Source organism: Cornus florida, unplaced genomic scaffold (genome assembly GCF_030987335.1).
Source record: "Cornus florida cultivar Cherokee Brave unplaced genomic scaffold, ASM3098733v1 CherokeeBrave_3.0.0_Hap2_Chr07, whole genome shotgun sequence".
Classification (NCBI taxonomy): Eukaryota; Viridiplantae; Streptophyta; class Magnoliopsida; order Cornales; family Cornaceae; genus Cornus; species Cornus florida.
In genome coordinates, this window is record NW_026775577.1 from 6811288 (window position 1) to 6828584 (window position 17297).

Consider the following 17297-nt stretch of genomic DNA (forward strand, 5'->3'; position numbering starts at 1 on the left):
GTAGGAATTGACAACTTGATAGCTTCGGTTTTCAGTTTGGTGATGTACTCTGAGATACATGCACCATGGTTGATGAGTTTGAAGAACCAATCTACAGAGTATGAATTTAGACAAGATAAAGGGGTGCTCGCCACGTGTTAAGGTTATTACTCGGTGTACATGCGTCGTTCGGTACACCTGTTATCAACGAGTGTTGACATATGGTTTGTCGGGCCTAAAATTGAGCTCGAGATAAAAGCCCAAGAAGCCAAACGGCCCGGCCTAATTTGAGTCTGATTCAACACATTTTTTTTTTTTTTTTTTTCAAGCTCCCAAACACGACCCACCGCCCACGACCCAGTCATAGTCAATTTATTTGAAATTAAAAGATACTGTAATTATTTGATTTCCCTTCCCAATTCATCTTTAAAAAAAAAAAGAAAAAAAGGAAAAACCTACTCTACGACGTCGTTGACCTATATCGACGTCCTATTTTGGTGGCGATAAAGAAACGTAAGGCTTTGTTTGGAACCCATTATTTTGGGATTTGGAAAAGGAATATGAATTAGAATTAAAATAAAATTCTATTTATATGTTTGAAACAAATTGGATTTAAAGTTGGATTTGAAATGGGATTTGGAATAAAGATAATATTATACCATTTTTGTCCTTGTTTAAATGATAAATGAAATATTTATTTTATTATAAAATAGATTTCAAAATTATATCAAATAGACAAACATAAATGACTACGTAATAGAACTGAAACATAAAATTTATTTAACAAATCAATTAAAAAAAGAATAATTATTTATTAATTAAAAAAAAAACAAATTAACTTATTCAACTACCATCACCAACATACTTAAACCAACATATTAAAATATATATATATATACTAAAATAAAAACTTAAGTCTAGGCATTAATTTAATTAATATTTTAAGTAAGTTCATTTATTAAATATTAAGCACGCTTGGTAAAGTATATTAATTACTTTGTAACAAAAATAATATGTAAATTAACAAAAGTTTATATAGAAATATATATTGATAACTAATTATTATATAAATTACTCAGCATATTAATTACTAGTTAGTAATTTAAAAGTATGCCACATAGAAATTGATACACAACAATTTATATACTAAAAAATTAACAAGAATATTAATTAATAACTATACTTTCGCTTATAGATTAAATTTTTAATTATTAATACATTATTCATTTTTTATATAAAGGGCTTATAAACTTGGCTTATAAAGGTGTCATTTTTATTCATTCAATCTGTAATGTAATGTGTAAATATAATTTTTTTGCACGGTGTGACTTGTGAATAATTGGATTATATGACTTTTGGTTATAAAATTATCTTTTTTTAGGAATATTAACAAGATTAATTATAGAAATATCATCATTAAATAATATTTATCTTTACTTTTTAGATAGGATTTGAAACGTGGCTAAAAATAATATTTAACATAATATTATTTTTAATTTCCATTTATAATCGGATGATTCTAAATAATGTAAATTTTATTTTCAAATCCAAGTTCCATCAAATTCATTTTCCAAACACAGCTTAAAGAATTGGAATAGAAATAAGAAGCGTAGTTTTGCTGTTTCCACACCCGCGCAGAGTCGGAAGTTTCGATTGAGAACGGAACTTCCCAAGTTCTAACCGCCTTCGGGCGTAGACTTCGACGCATTCAACCTTCCTTAGATCAGATATATTATGACATTATTTTTCGCTAAGGCTATTTAATATATGAACTGTTTCTTTCTGATTCTTCTTGGAGTACTCTGTCGCTTGTTTTTCCTGGAAAAAGAATGAAAATTCACAGGTATGTATGTATTTCGATGATAGATATGATAGTATGTTTCACCATTGTTTCCACATATTATGTCTGTATAGACTAATATAGAAATGTGTGTGTTTGTTGGTGTGTGTATAATGTTTGTAAGTGTGTGTTTGAGAGGCTGCTTTTAATAGATTTCGGGATGTGATTATGCTCAGCTTTGGTAAAAACTTTTACAAAAGTTAGGGTTTGAAGATTGATGGATACTGAATAGTTTTGGTAAAAAAACAGAACTCAAATTGTGTACTCATTGTACAATTATATATATATATTGGTCTAATATGTTTTTATTGAGATTTTAACAGCAGAAATCAGGTTCCTTGAATTAATTTGTGTGTCTATATATATATATATTTCTGTTCTATATGATATTGGATTTGTTGTGGAGTTCTACTGGATGATTTTGATTAATGTACCATTTTTATACTTGGTTATTCTTGAAGTATATATTGAATGTGTTTATATGAAAAGCCTTATATGAGAGTGAAAAGTGACTCAAATTTAGACATTTTTGCAATTTTAACAGTCCCAATAAAGAATTATAGCATTTTCTCTCTACATGTCTTTTAAGTCATTGATCTCATATCTAGTAGCAGGATGTCCGAGTTCACTATTAAGACTAGTTTTTGCTTATATCAAAAAACTTTATATGAGAGACAATTATAGGAATTTTGAGTCTTTCCCAAATTGTCCAAAGAGTAATAAAAGTAGTCATTTATAATTGTGTTTATATATAAAAAAGGATCATCCCATTTACATCAACACAAGCTGCAAGAAATTTCCATTGAATATTTTTTCAGCAAAAATAAATCCTCTTTGGGCTCCATTTATCTCAGTGGAATTCTTAACTTGAATTAAAAAAAAAAAAAAATTATGTAATGTCTCATTAGTAAGACAGTGCAAATGGTTACTATCAACACTAGTAATGATTATATATGTTCATATATAATGCCACTTATTCATATCTCTGCCGTTATTGCTCTCTACTTAATTTTCATCATATATATCACTTCCTTTTGTTCTCATGTTAGATTGTTCTTTTGATTGGTTAGTCTGGAATTTTTGTTTAACGGTCTCAGGGTATAACAATAGGAAAAGCTGGACGCTCTTATTCTGACAATGCCATTAACGCGAAACCAACGGAGAATTTATAGTATAGTGTGCAAATTGGTCAAACAGTGGATGATTTCTTAATGAAATGCAAAATTGGTTACTTGAGAGCCTACTCGATCCCATAAAGTCACTTGGTTCTCTGATCCAGCGTAAGATATTAGTTTTTTGGTTATAATCAATAAGAAAATATTGTGAATTTTTCCGTATTCAAGTATAATTTTAGTAGCAAGCGGGGATTTGAGTGCCCCGACAAGTGACACAGTTCAGTTTTCAAGTCGAATGATATGGAAGTCAAGACGATTGATGTAAAAGTACTACCAAAGAAAATGAAGAAATGGGGGGGAGGTGCTTTAATTGGATCTTTATTCATTCTGTTAGTTCTAAGGTATACTGTGATGAAAAATCCCATTGCGGAAAGGTCTTTTCTTGGTCCTCCCACCTTCAACACATCAAATACTTTAAAATGGCCTCAAGCTGGACTTCCCCCTGCAGTTCAAAGTTCAGAGGTTTCCGATCAAGCAATTTCTGCTGATATATTAGTTTATGGTCTCTTTATCCAAAGGAATTTCTCTGACAAGGTGCAAACTGCTCTACAGACATGGCACCATATGAAACACGTGATTGATTGTAGTCAGGGTTTTCCTAATGCTGTTGAGGCTATCAGGGAAGCCGGGGTTGCATGGGACAATCTTATGAATTCTGTTGAAAATGATCAAAATGGTGATTCAGATGAAAAATCACCTCTTAAAGCAAAGGAGAAACAATGTCCGTACTTCCTTACTAAGATGAATGCTATAGAATTTGGTGACAACAGTTACAGGTTACAGATCCCATGTGGTCTGGTTCAGGGTTCATCTATCACTGTTATAGGCACTCCAAATGGTAATTTTCAAATTGATTTAACAGGGGAGTCTCTCCCGAAAGAGAAAAATCATTCGATAATTTTGCATTACAATGTCCGGATTTGTGGTGATAAGATAACTGAGGAACCTGTAATTGTGCAAAACACTTGGACCGACACTCATCATTGGGGTGAAGAGGAAAGGTGCCCCTCTGCAGTTCCTGGCAATAATAAGAAAGGTACCGTACCTGTCACATGCTCTATCTTTTCTTCTGAAATTTAAAATTCATTCTCCTGGCCTAAGAAAAATTGTGTTTGCCTTATTAAATATTTTTGTAATTTGAGAAGTTCATGCTCATTATGGTTTTAGTCGTCTATGGAACCCATGTATGTCATCTTATCATGCACGTCACTTCTCTTTTTTCTTTTTTCTTTTAGATTAAAATGTTCAAGATATTGTTTGTGCTTTTGCCTTGTTTCCCAATATTTGGAAAACAGTAAGCGTTGTCATTCACCGGATTTTTTATTTTATTTTTTCCCGAAAGTTCTAGCGAAGGCTCACACACCGATAATATTGCCCCTAGCAGGGCTTGAACACACCTCTTTTTTGAAGAGGAGAGCTCATACCATCTGGGCTAAAGCCTATTGATTGTCATTCACCTGAAGTTACATATTGGAAGTACCAAATTTGTGGCAAAGGATATTATGTTAAATGACTACTTGCATTTGTTTCTCATCTCAAGCAGCTGATGCTGATATGGGTATTGTGTGCTATACTACTCAGTCATTTATAGAATATACTATATATTATTAGATTTCTAATTTTTACCATGTGATAAAAAATATTGGCTTTCACTAAAACTCATTTATTGCAGTACTTCTTAAAAAGGTTTAGGATGCTTAAAGTTTTTTCCCAGTATATCATCATCATCATCTTTGCCTTTGTATCGTATAAACCGGGTTGGCCACATGGAATCTCCTCTTTCTATTTTAAGCCATTTCTCCGACTAGATTTAATTTTTTAAAATCATTTCTTGTCACTTCATTCCATGTTAGATTTGGTCGGTCTCTTTGTCTCTACTTTCTATTATACAAACCAACTAACTCTTCTCACTGGAGCATGATCTACAGGTCTGCATTGAATGTGTCCAATTTCCATACTACCTAAGTCTACTCCGGCTATGGAATATTATTTAGTGAACAAACTTAAGCAATTTCCAGGTCCAACTAAAAACTAAGTTATACTTTGGTTGTGTTCCCGTGAAATACTTTATTGTAGTCTTTAATTGTAAGAAAAAGACATCTAATTGCTGCCACCACCCATGGCTACAATATTTCTACCTTAACACTACAATTGCATGCTAACTGCGCTGATTGAACCAAGACCACTGCTCCCACAACATCAAACGTCAATTAATGTATTTTTATCTCTTAATCTGCCACTTTCGTCTTAAATGATTGTTACTTCATATACTATACCACTGTGCCAATGATATTGTGATGTCTATGATAGTTTCACCTGACATTGGATTTCTGGTGATCAGCTGAATATAAATACGTCATAAGCCCATTTTGGTATCAGTACTTGTATCCTTATCTGTGTTTGGCTCGAAGTTTTCGATTTTCCTTATATTCATATAATATAATTGTTTAATTGAGGCTCCAGAATTTATGTTCAAATTCAATGACTGGTTCGTTAATCTTTTCATATGATGTGTTGTAGAGGTTTTGGATTTAGGCCATAAGTACCTAGGCTTTGTAAAACTCTTATTTTTAGTTATATCGAATGCCATAATATTTAAACCTCAGCCCTGTGCTCTAATCACTTAAGCAAGTCTTTTATTTGACTAATTTCTGCATATGAATGTGGAAGATGCATTAAGTTATCATATTTTGACTCATAAAGCAAGATGTTTGTTTATGCCAACGTTTAGTTTAGTGTTGCAATTTTTTCAGATTCCGGAATGCTTTTGTCATTTTCTCTATAAATCTTGAGGTTTGAATCTGTGTGAACTAGTTTGTACCACTCTAGATTTTCATTTAACTTTCAGTATAGGAATCATTTAGGATATATGATATATTTTTTCTGATTTGTTATCCATAATATGATTAAGAACAGAAGATATGTCATAAAGTTTGTATGACGGGCATGTCAGACATTGGTGTCAATAATGATTGTTGGTTCATAACCGTGATGGTAATGAATATACAGTTTAGAGTATGAAATGTGCTGGTACTAATTGGACTTATATATATCCTTTTTAAAGTCCATTTGTCCTTCTGTTTGTCTTGTTTTATTTAAACATGCTATCTGGGGACAACATCTTGGGGTCACACCATTATGAGGAGTGTAAGAGGACGCATATGGTTCTTCAATTACCAGTAAAAGACAAAGAACCTTGATTATGTCAACGATGAAGTATAAAATGATGCATATAAAGCTCCCATGTGTCACTTATTTGGATTATCAAACCTGAGCACAAGTAGAGTGTAAAAGGATATGCTGTTCACTATCTGATTAAGAAAATACACAAAGCAAAGTTCTAATTAGATAGGGAATGATCGGCTTTTAAACATTGCAAAAGTATCTCATATTTGGATACCTATAAAAAACACAGGAAAAAATGTTGTTGAGGATTCAGATGAAACTATGAGAATTCATCTATAAATTTGTGATTTTTTAACCTATCTCTCTCTCTCTCCTTGCGATTCCCTTATTTTTATATCAAACTTATACTTAATTTTTTCATTGACAGTCTTCCTTTTATTTCATAAACAGTGGATGATTTGAACCAATGCAATCAAATGGTGGGTAGAAATGATAGCAAGAGGTTTACATCTGGTGGATCTTCAAATATATGGTCGCAAATGGCAAATAACAGATCTAACCCTAGACAGTTTTTTCCATTCAAGCAAGGGTATCCATCTGTTATGACACTTAGGGTGGGAGAAGAAGGGATCCAGATGACAGTTGATGGAAAACACATAACATCCTTTGCTTACCGTGAAGTAAATCATTCTCTCTCAACTGAGTTGCTTTTATATCCTGAAAATGAAACGTTCTTCTTCTTTTATTTTATTTTATTTTACCAATGTATTTGCTTTATTGGAATATGATTTTTTCAGAGGTTGGAACCATGGCTTGTGAGTGAAGTACGAATTTCTGGAGACTTGGAGTTAATTTCTGTTTTGGCGAGTGGTTTACCTACATCAGAAGATATAGATAAGATTGTTGATGTAGAAGCCCTGGCATCAGTTCCACTTTCACCTCACATGCCTTTGGATCTCTTTATTGGTGTTTTCTCTACGGCAAACAATTTCAAGCGTAGAATGGCTCTTCGGAGAACATGGATGCAGTATTCTGCAGTGAGGTCCGGAGCTGTTGCAGTGCGCTTTTTTGTTGGTCTGGTAAGTTCCATTTGGATTTTATCTGGTTCCCTGATTATATTTAATGATGTTTTTGATGAAAGGATTCCTTGGAGCTTTTTGTAGTAAAACTGCCATATATCATAAAGTTAATGTGGGTAGAGTTAGTAAAGAAGGAAATGTTAACATGTGGTTTGACTGAGGATATGGCAATGGATAGAGCAGAAAAATAAGATTCATGTAGCCGACCCCAAGTAGTTGGGGAAAATGCTTTGTTGAGTTGAGTACATCATAAAGAAGCTTTATTTTTGTTAGTTGAGTTTCTTTTGAATATGTGATCCGTAATATTTGTGAAGTCAGGTGTGATTAACAATCTTGCTTCCCAAAATCAATGACTCATTAGCTTTATGTTCAGAGGAAGCTTTTCTTAATAGTAAATGCTCAGAATGTTCATTATGCTGCAGCATAAAAACCAGATGGTGAATGAGAAGCTATGGGAGGAGGTACAGACCTATGGGGACATACAACTGATGCCTTTTGTTGACTATTACAGCCTTATAACCTGGAAGACTGTGGCAATCTGCACCTTTGGGGTAATTTTCCACCATGTTCTTAAACCAAAAAGTTTAACCTTTTTTGCTTATTCCATTTTTTTTTCTTTTTACCAGACGCAGGCTGTTTCAGCAAAATATGTCATGAAGACAGACGATGATTCATTTGTCCGTGTGGATGAAGTGATTGCCTCGTTAAAGAGGACCAATGTGGCCCATGGATTGCTGTACGGTCTCATCAACTCAGACTCGCGACCTCACCGAAATTCTGACAGTAAATGGTATATTAGCCCAGAGGTATAAATTTCCCACAGCATAGATTGATACTATCTTATTGTGTTTGAAATGTGTGATAAAAAAGCTCAACAAATGAATGCCAGAGAGAAGTTGGGTTTATTACTCAGATCAGTTGAATAATGAGCTGGCCTTCTTTATGGCCTCATTTAGTAGCCCAACTTTTTCCTATGCCATGTTTCAATCAACAGGGCAAAAATTTATTGTGATCTTAATTTGATTCAAACACATACTTTTATCTGAAGAAAGATAATACTTTTTAAGGCTTCTTATTTTCACTCTTTTCTGTCGTTGTCGTTAAATTTTGGCATCATGGACTGGTGCTTGGTGGTTAAACTAGTATATAATGGTTAATGTTAACTACCTACACCCTTTTTGATTAGCTTGCAACTTGCAAGAAAGAGTTCATTTATGTTATCAGGCAGTGTAGGACTCTTATAATCAACTGAGGGGAAAATGATAATTTTTAGGTGAAACAGAAAGAATGGATTTTTTAAACGAAGGTTAGTTACTATGTGGTTAAGGATGAACAGGAAGGGCATTAGAGGTGCTTTGTGTGTATGTTTTATGAAATATTGCTTCATTGTTTGATTCTTCTTTAAATTCCCCTCTGATTTGCATTTTTCATTTTTATTTTCAGGAGTGGCCAGAAGACACTTACCCCCCTTGGGCACATGGCCCTGGTTATGTAATATCACATGATATTGCCAAGGCAGTCTACAAGAGACACAAAAGAGGTCGTTTAAAGGTACTTTTTTTTTCCCCCTTGATATATAGTTCACACATCCACTTTGCCCCTCTAAGGACACGAACCTTCAACCTCCACTTCGAGAGGTAGAATCACTAGGCTACAGTTCATTTTTTCCTAAATGAAGAAAAAAATCTATTAATAAAACAATATGGTACAAGTGGAGAAGTGAAGGCATACCCTCACTAAAAACAGAACCCTAATAGTAGGGACCAGAAAAATGAAACAAGGGCATACCCTTGCTTCACCAAAAATCCCAGAAGCACCTACCTAACCAATGACATCTTGGAGGCATACCCCCAAGGCATCCAAACATCCCACAAAATACACTTGGCAAGCACATTTGGATCTCTAGGCTACAGCTCTTGTTTTAAAGGTACATTGAAGTTGCACCATTGCCAATGAATGGCGTTCTCTGGTTTGCCTTTCGCCATCTTTTACCTTGTGTGGTTAGTCCATTATGTTTTTACTCAACCAAGAACCATCTTTTTATTGTAATTCTTTTTCGCCATCCCCTTGCCGTTGGAGTGCATATAAATAAAGCTAGTGGTGCAGTGCCTTGTCTTCGATTTGTCGTGTGTGAGCCCCAAACCAATATTTTTTTTTTCATTGGCAAGAAACACACCCACACCATTCACATGCCCATTTTGCCCCTTTGGGGACTTGAACCCTCACCATCCACTTTCTTTTATTTTCTCTTTCTCCAACTAATCCATTTCATTGTTATCAACTTATCATTTTGCTACACTTATTCTGGTACATTCTGCTTCATGGCAGCCAAAGACCATATATTATAAAAAATAGGTTCCCTTTATACTAAATAACATGGAAAAAGGAAGAAAGAAGAGAAAATAATTTGGCCTACTTGTTATATCTGTTTTTTTTTTTTTTTTGTCATTTAGTTTTCTCTCTGTAAATTTTAGGGCACTGACAAACAAACAAAAATTAATTGAATTTTGGAAAAAATTGGTGACTTGCGTACCGTCACTCATCAATAATCCTGTAGTGATGCTTAAAATGTGCAGATGTTCAAGCTGGAGGATGTGGCAATGGGTATTTGGATAGCAGAGATGAAGAAAGGAGGTTTGAAGGTTAGTTATATAAATGAAGAGAGGGTCCATGCTTTAGGGTGCAAGAATGGGTATGTTGTGGCTCACTACCAAAGTGCTGGAGAGATGCTTTGCCTCTGGCAGAAGTTGCAAGTGGGGGAGGTCAAGTGCTGTGGCAACGGGTAAGGAGACGCTATTGTGACCTCTCTGTTTTACTGATTTTTCTAAGCAGATACGGGATGAAATAGAGCGCGGAGAAACTTAAAGGTACCCTAGGATCTCACTTGTGGTTTGCACATTTTGTAGTTAGGAACTTGTAGGTGGTCGAGGTGTCTCGTGTTTATACAATTTTGAGGGATTTGTACAAATTAATTTTTTTGTAGTTTTGTAGGTGGTAGGGGTGGGGAGAAGGGCTTGATTGGTTGTGATTTGTACCATATGCAGTTGACAGGCAGGAATTTTGTATAGTGATTAATTTATAGGAACTCATTATTTTACATGATTTGTTAGAATTTTTAGCTATTCTTTCAATACCCTGTGTTTGTGTTTGTTCCACTAAGCTGTGCTTGTTTTGTCATAGCATTCGATGGGCTTGTATATTTCTTACTCTTTGCAATGCCTCACGGACTTCAGCATACATAGAGACTACTCTCTGACTTTTGCTTCTTATTCTTATTCTTTTTATATGTTATTTTTCTATTTTTTTCAAGAAAATAATTAATATAGTGAGAGTTTCAAGGAACGGCTGGCTCCCCATCCACTCAATTGTGAAGGCTGGACTCATGTTTGGGTTTTTATTTTTTTTATTTTTTATTTTTGGCAACAAACTCGCACACACTACATCCGGACGTTACATTCACACATTCACTTTGTTGTTTTGGAGATTCGAACCCTCGTCATTCTGTTATGTCCTATGTGAAAGTTATTTCTTGCAATTATAATTAGGCATAACATATAATTTCTATCAATACAATCTCACGATCAACATATATTTTTTTTAATGATGAAAATAGAACCCTAATATCTGCTCTAGCTATGATGTCCTAAAATACTTGACATTCAAGAAGGAAAAAAAAAAGAAAAGAAATTGAAAATGAGTTCCAATAAATTGAGACAATTTATTCTAAATAAATCCATGTCTCAAGGATCAAACTCTCATAATAATTATAATAATACAAATTAATATCAAACCCTAATGCAAGAGCATTAGTAAGTGCAATACCAACCCTAATGAATCATGTAGCCATGCACCCAATACCATATCGAGTATTAGGGAACACAAGAAACAAACTGCTACAAACAATACCAACCATCAATGGAAAACTCTCCATCACCTCATCCATCTCCTTCTCATGCCCTGGAAAAACACAGTTAGTGACCCGATGATCCGAAAACGCGATCGCCGTAAACACCATCACAGACATGATGGCATGCACAAAGTCCCTAAAACTAAGCATAAACCTCTCCTCTTTGGGCACATGCACTCCAAGGCCAGGCTTGAACACTGCCAAACCATTAGGGGTCACAAACCCATAGTAGACCTTCCCGTCCGGACCGCGAAAACTGTCGGTGAAGTGAAAGAAAAAGCAGGAGAGACAGCAGAGGACCAATAGGAAAGTGATCATCATGGTGCTGACATGAGTGCAACTGCCATTGTGGTAGACTGAAGGGATGACCATCTCGAATGTGAGAAGGGTTCCGGTGGGGAGGAAGTTGGCGAGCATCGAGGTTTTCGAGAGGGTTTTCTGCACTCCCTTTGCCATGGCGCGCTTTTTCCGGCCGCGGCCTTCTCCCGGGGCAGACTGAAGATGATCAGGGGAGGGAATGGTGGTGTCTGGACCATCCTCATCAATATCGTGTAGTGGGGTGTTGTAGACTTTGATTCCAATATCTTCAGTTTGCTCCATTTCTTGGCCGGAATGTGATGAATGCAAAGGGAATTAGCAGTGTGATTATTTGGTTAGTATTGTGGGTTGGATATAAGAGAAATGCGAAATATCTGTGTATATATATATATGGGTGCCTTTGATTTTGAACATATGACCGTTAGTGACGGTTATTAGCAGAGTGCAAACCGTCTGAATTATCTTGTTATCCTTGATTTTCAGTAAATGACTTTCTAGTCCCTGATGTAATATGCCTAATGTTGTGTTTGGTAAGTTAGAGGGAAGAGGGGGTAGAAAATATATATATATATATATATATATATACACAGACATATATATATAACCAATTGAAAGATTTAACCAGTTGAAATCCTGCAAAAGGTATTTTACACTGCGGTAGGAATCTCAACAACATTGTGCTTACAGGATCTGGCATAACCAGCTGGAGAATGGGTCGACCTTTGTCCAACTATAAATAGGCATCAAAATTTTTGCATGTTATTATCCTAATTTTGAAATAAATTTGAGAAAACGACAAATTAAAGACTTTTTTTCCCGGTAATTACACAAATATAATAATATATGCATGTTTGTATATATATTTAAAAAAAAGTAGAATAATAAGAAGAAAATTAAGTTGTAGTTGGTCAGAAGACAAGCGTCCCAACTCATTATCAGTGTTATAAGAAAGACCTAATCTTTGATTTGATGTAATGTCAAATATGTACCTGGGTGGAATCGTAGGCGTTCGGGTCGTTATAGGTCCTCTTGTCATTGAGGAACGGATGGGCAACGTGGCCAGAGTTTGCAATTTTGGGTGAGGGGAGACATACAACATTCAAAAAGACAATTAATTCTTAAAAAAAATACTCAAACATTCAAAAGAAAAAACAAAAACCAAAACAAAATGAAAATTAGTTCCCATACAATTAATTTTTAATAAATTCATGTCTCAAGGATCAAACTCTCATGCTACTACAATTTTTTTCATTTCGTACTTATATACAACTACAACCAAACACTAATTCAAAAGCATTAGAAAGTGCCATACCAACCCTACTAGGTCATGTAGCCATGCAACCAATACCATATCTAGTATTAGGGAATATGAAAAACAAACTACCACAAACAATACCAACCATCAAAGGAAAACTCTTCATCCCCTTATCCATCTCCTTCGATGCCCTAGAAACACACAATTATATATAAAATTGTTATAATTTTTATATAGAATCATAGTGAAATCTCTTCTCATTCGTGAATATAAGCCAATTTTGACTGTGTGTCATTGTTTTATTATCTTTCATTGAATATTGGATCTTAATGTCCATGTGTCTCCGTACCCCCAACAAAGTCATATCAAATTTGGAAATTTTCAACAAGCATCTTGATTTCTATTAAAGTAATGATATGTACACCGAAGAGTTTGAATGAAATGAAAGAGCCGAAAATTCTCTATTTAATAAATGCACTCAACTATATTTCATATCATTGTCAAGTGAATATATATAATGGATACAGAGTTTTCGATTCCATTCAAACTCTTCGATTATATTTTTCAATATGAGCGTATACAAACGGATATAGTCTTGAACTCCGTTGAAACTCTTCGATTTTAAAATGAGTATTAAGCATGCATGTATGCATAAGAAACCTTAAAGTCGGATTAGGTAGGTTTGTTATAGACAAGTGAGGTGTAGAAGCCATTGACTTCATTCATGATTATCCTCTTGAGTATCTGAGGTAATACCATTCGTAGTCTGTGACGTATTTACCCACCCACTTCCATATCAATTTGGCCCCATCAAGTGGTTTGTCCTCTGCTATTATTTCTCACACCCTCCCTTTAACAGTTGAACTTTCATTTTCTGATGATCATATTGAAACCATAAAGCAAAATCTTTTTCATTCCAATCCCTCACGCAACACCCAATTAATCTGCCAAGTAGTACTTATTATACATGCTGTCCTAACACTCCTTCAGCAGCAAATATTCCTAACTTGGATGTTTTATATCTGTCCAAATGATTTGACAACTTCAACCATTTTGATTAGAAAATTTAAGGGTAATTTGGGGTTTTGAACAAATATTGTTGTATATCCATGTCTCCTTGTGGCAAAATAGGATCCAAGTAAGCAAATGAAGTATTAAATTGTTGATCCATAGACCATAAGGTTAGTCAAGACTTGCACACAAGTATATTGTAAGACAAGTTTTGTCTGTCTTGAAAAGAAAGTGAAAAGGCCTTGCTATATAAACTTAATGACCCACTAACTATATTTTGTTTTTAATGATTACATAATAAATTTCTAGATTCATGCATATCTTTAGTGGATGTTTCTATATATATACATATATATATAGTTGTAAGGAATATAATCCCATAGTAGACTAGACTTTGAACGATAAGGGACTAGAGTTTTGGAGGTGTGAGTTTGGGAATGGCTTTGCTTATTTCTTGCTGGTTTATCATTGAATCTATCATCATCCCACATGGGTCTAGGAAGTGGTTTTATTTAAGCTTCTATATCCATCCCATTTTTCTCTTTTTCTGTCAAATCTTCTTATGGATCAAACTGCTTCAGAGATGGCTTATACTCATAGTCTCTCTCCCTATTCGAATCATTTCTTTCCTAGTTTTATATATTTTGAGATTTTTAAGAGGTTTTGTTGTCTTTTTATTCTCATTTACTAGAGTGACCAATGCTGAAGTTGTAGAAGAGGTCAATCAATTTGAAGAACAGCAGTTTAGTAATGAAATTCAAGTTGTTCACTCATATAGTTGTTCGAATAGAGCATCTATAGTACTACATGAGCTAAAAATATCTGAATTTCAGGTTACTCAGTCTATAGAGGACACTCCTAATAAGGAAGATGAAGTTCTACATATGGAAGAACACGATGATCTTCATAGTAGTGAAGATATTAGCATGGAGTATTTCTCTTCAAACCATAGTTCAAATTCATCCGAAGAAGATGTGAATATGATCGGATATGTATCATCCGTTTGTAGCTCTAATTCTCCCATTGAAGATGTGCACACGAGTGTGTATTTGCCATCAGTTTGTAGCAGTACTTCACCGCCCATGGAAAGAGCGATAAGTGATGATCATGAACAAGAAGAACTAGATTCATTCTACAACAAATACACAGAAAGGATGAGATGGTTCGACGTACTCAACTACGATAGAACATGTGGAATAAGTGAGCCTTCTTTCATCACATTACACTATGCATGGCATTTGTATGCTTATGTGCTCAACTGTATGTGCGTGTGTTGAATACACACATTATGCAGTTTAATAAAAAACTTTGAATAGTTCTTTATGTTATTATGTTATTAAATTCATGTTGAATATGATTGTTTATGGTGCAGGTGCAATCTTGAACAAGCAATATTTGGGGACTCCTAGTTCATTACAGAGTATAGAGACAGTGGATTTCTCTATCCCATATATATCATGGACCAAATTGGCTAGAAAAAAGCTCTTGAGAAGCTTGGAAAGTGATTTTGAAATGGTTTATGTGGCTCAGTCATGCTTGTCCTGGGAGGCTCTCCATCATCAATACCAAAAGGTTGAGGCTTTAATTGCATGCTCTAATAGTACTCAAATTGGTGTGTTTTATAATAATGTTGCAGGGGAGTTCCAAAAGTTTCAAGTACTTTTAGAGAGATTTATGGAAGATGAAAGATGTTACCCAACCAAAAGGTATTGGAATTATGTCCAAAGAAGGTTATCTCAAAATAGTCTACTCCAAGTTCCTGAGATTTCAGGTATTTCTATACTGATTTCCTCACTCTAATAAATTATATCTAGCTTTTGAACGTCTGGCGTAACAATAAAGTTGTTCTATTGTGATCTAGAAGTCACGGGTTCAAAATCGGAGATAGATTCTCTATGTAGAGATAACATTGTGTACATCTGACCCCCTCTAGACCTCACAATGACCAGAGTCTCGTATACTAAACTAGTCCTTATATCTAAATAATTAACTCTTTATGTTTTATTTTTTATTTTTTAAAATATCTTTTAACATAAATTGTAAAGGATCTTTCCTGTTAAATAAATAATGTTTGTGATATAAAATAAATTAGACCTTATAATAATGAATTGCGTATAAGTAGATACATGTCCATATAATATTGTAATGCTAAAATTGCGCGTTCAAACATTGTAATATTAAAATAGCGATCACATTCTTAGTTTTTCATGTGTCTTACATCAGTGGTTTTTGACCATTTCTAGGATATATGGAGGAAGAAAAAGATGAAATGAATGGAGAACCAATGAGAGCAACAGAAGTATTGAAGGCCATAGAGAAGTGTATAGAGGTTTTTCGGTTATTTGTAAAAACAGACAACGAGAGACCTTGGTGGAAGGTCAGGAGGAGTTCTTTGTGGACTCATTCGCCAGTGGAAGACCCTAGGGACTTGGGGCTCCTAGTTGACCTTTCTAAAACATTACAAAAGGTAATTTCCAATTATTATGTTGTGATATATGAACACAAATCCTCTCTTATAACAATATTGTGTTATACAGTATGGAACAACTGTGATCGATTACACATAAAATTCTTTGCTATAACAACACCATTTTGTAGAGCAGGGGACGACTGTCACAGTAATAGTAAGGGACGACTGTGATCACTCACAAGTGGAATCATCTGCTATAACGGTATCGTATTGTATAACAAGGAACGATTGTGATCACTCACACGTGTAATATGCCAGTAAGGGATGACTGTGATCGCTCACACGTGTAACCTGCCAGCAAGGACGACTGTGATCGCTCACACATGTAACTTGCTGGCGATCTCAATCGTCCCCTGCTGTACAGCACAATACTGTTACATTATAGATTCATAGGATCTCAACTCGTGATTTACTTTCTTGAGAAATTCCTTTTCTTTTAATAAGAAATTTATTGAGAAAGTCACTGAAGTGAAATTACTCTTCTGAAGAAGGAGCTATGGTTAAAAGATATGCAGAGGAAGAAGAAATGTTGGTTGAAGAGGGTAACAGATCCTTGTGGAGAGACTCAGAAGAAGGAAATTTTGATTACAATGATAGATATGAAGCTGGTGTCAAGGGTGCTAAAAATGTCAATGATTTCCACTGCTCAACTCAAATGGTGCCAAGAGAAGCTTAATAGCATAGAGTTCAAAGAAGGAAAGTTCATGAGGGCATCCACAGGTCCCTTGTTCCCATCTTCCTAGTACTTGTACAAAAATAAAATCCAATTCTAGAGGTTTCCTTTTCTTTTTTTTTTTTTTTTTTTTTTTTTTTTTTTTTTTTTTTATGCGTAGGATTAATAAACTACATGCTTCAAAGGGGATGGCAAAAGAATGTACCAGACATACGATGTAGACATGAAGTATGGTTTTGTAAAGAATTTCAATACTTCGTATAGAGCCACCTGCACTATTTTATTCCAATTTGGCGCGTGTCTACATGTACCTACCATGGAGAATGGTGTGCTACAATCAATAGTTTACAGGAAGAGTAACGATATTTAGACCGAATTCTCATAACTATTTATCAGGCCTTTCGGAAATTTCCGTCCATGGCGGATAAGTTCAAATGGATAAGAAACCCTTAAACCTATCAAAG

General features: G+C 34.6%; 3 protein-coding genes across 3 annotated transcripts; 2 read left to right on the forward strand and 1 right to left on the reverse strand.

The window, feature by feature from the left end:
* The first annotated feature begins 1610 nt into the window (after positions 1–1610).
* On the forward strand, positions 1611–10587 carry LOC132315916 (beta-1,3-galactosyltransferase GALT1-like). The gene is made up of 8 exons (XM_059814362.1): positions 1611–1822; positions 2917–4030; positions 6571–6800; positions 6918–7199; positions 7622–7750; positions 7826–8005; positions 8643–8750; positions 9776–10587. Exons 2-8 carry the CDS (start codon positions 3235–3237, stop codon positions 9983–9985), a joined length of 1935 nt encoding a protein of 644 aa, XP_059670345.1. The 5' UTR covers positions 1611–1822; positions 2917–3234; the 3' UTR covers positions 9986–10587.
* On the reverse strand, positions 10587–11713 carry LOC132315917 (protein DMP8-like). The gene has a single exon (XM_059814363.1). The coding sequence runs from the start codon at positions 11704–11706 to the stop codon at positions 11035–11037; it is 672 nt and encodes a 223-aa protein (XP_059670346.1). The 5' UTR covers positions 11707–11713; the 3' UTR covers positions 10587–11034.
* Positions 11714–13977: 2264 nt separating this feature from the next.
* On the forward strand, positions 13978–16983 carry LOC132315918 (uncharacterized). Its single transcript, XM_059814364.1, has 4 exons — positions 13978–14890; positions 15063–15461; positions 15934–16157; positions 16649–16983. The coding sequence occupies exons 1-4, from the start codon at positions 14128–14130 to the stop codon at positions 16901–16903; spliced, it is 1641 nt and encodes a 546-aa protein (XP_059670347.1). The 5' UTR covers positions 13978–14127; the 3' UTR covers positions 16904–16983.
* Positions 16984–17297: the final 314 nt, after the last annotated feature.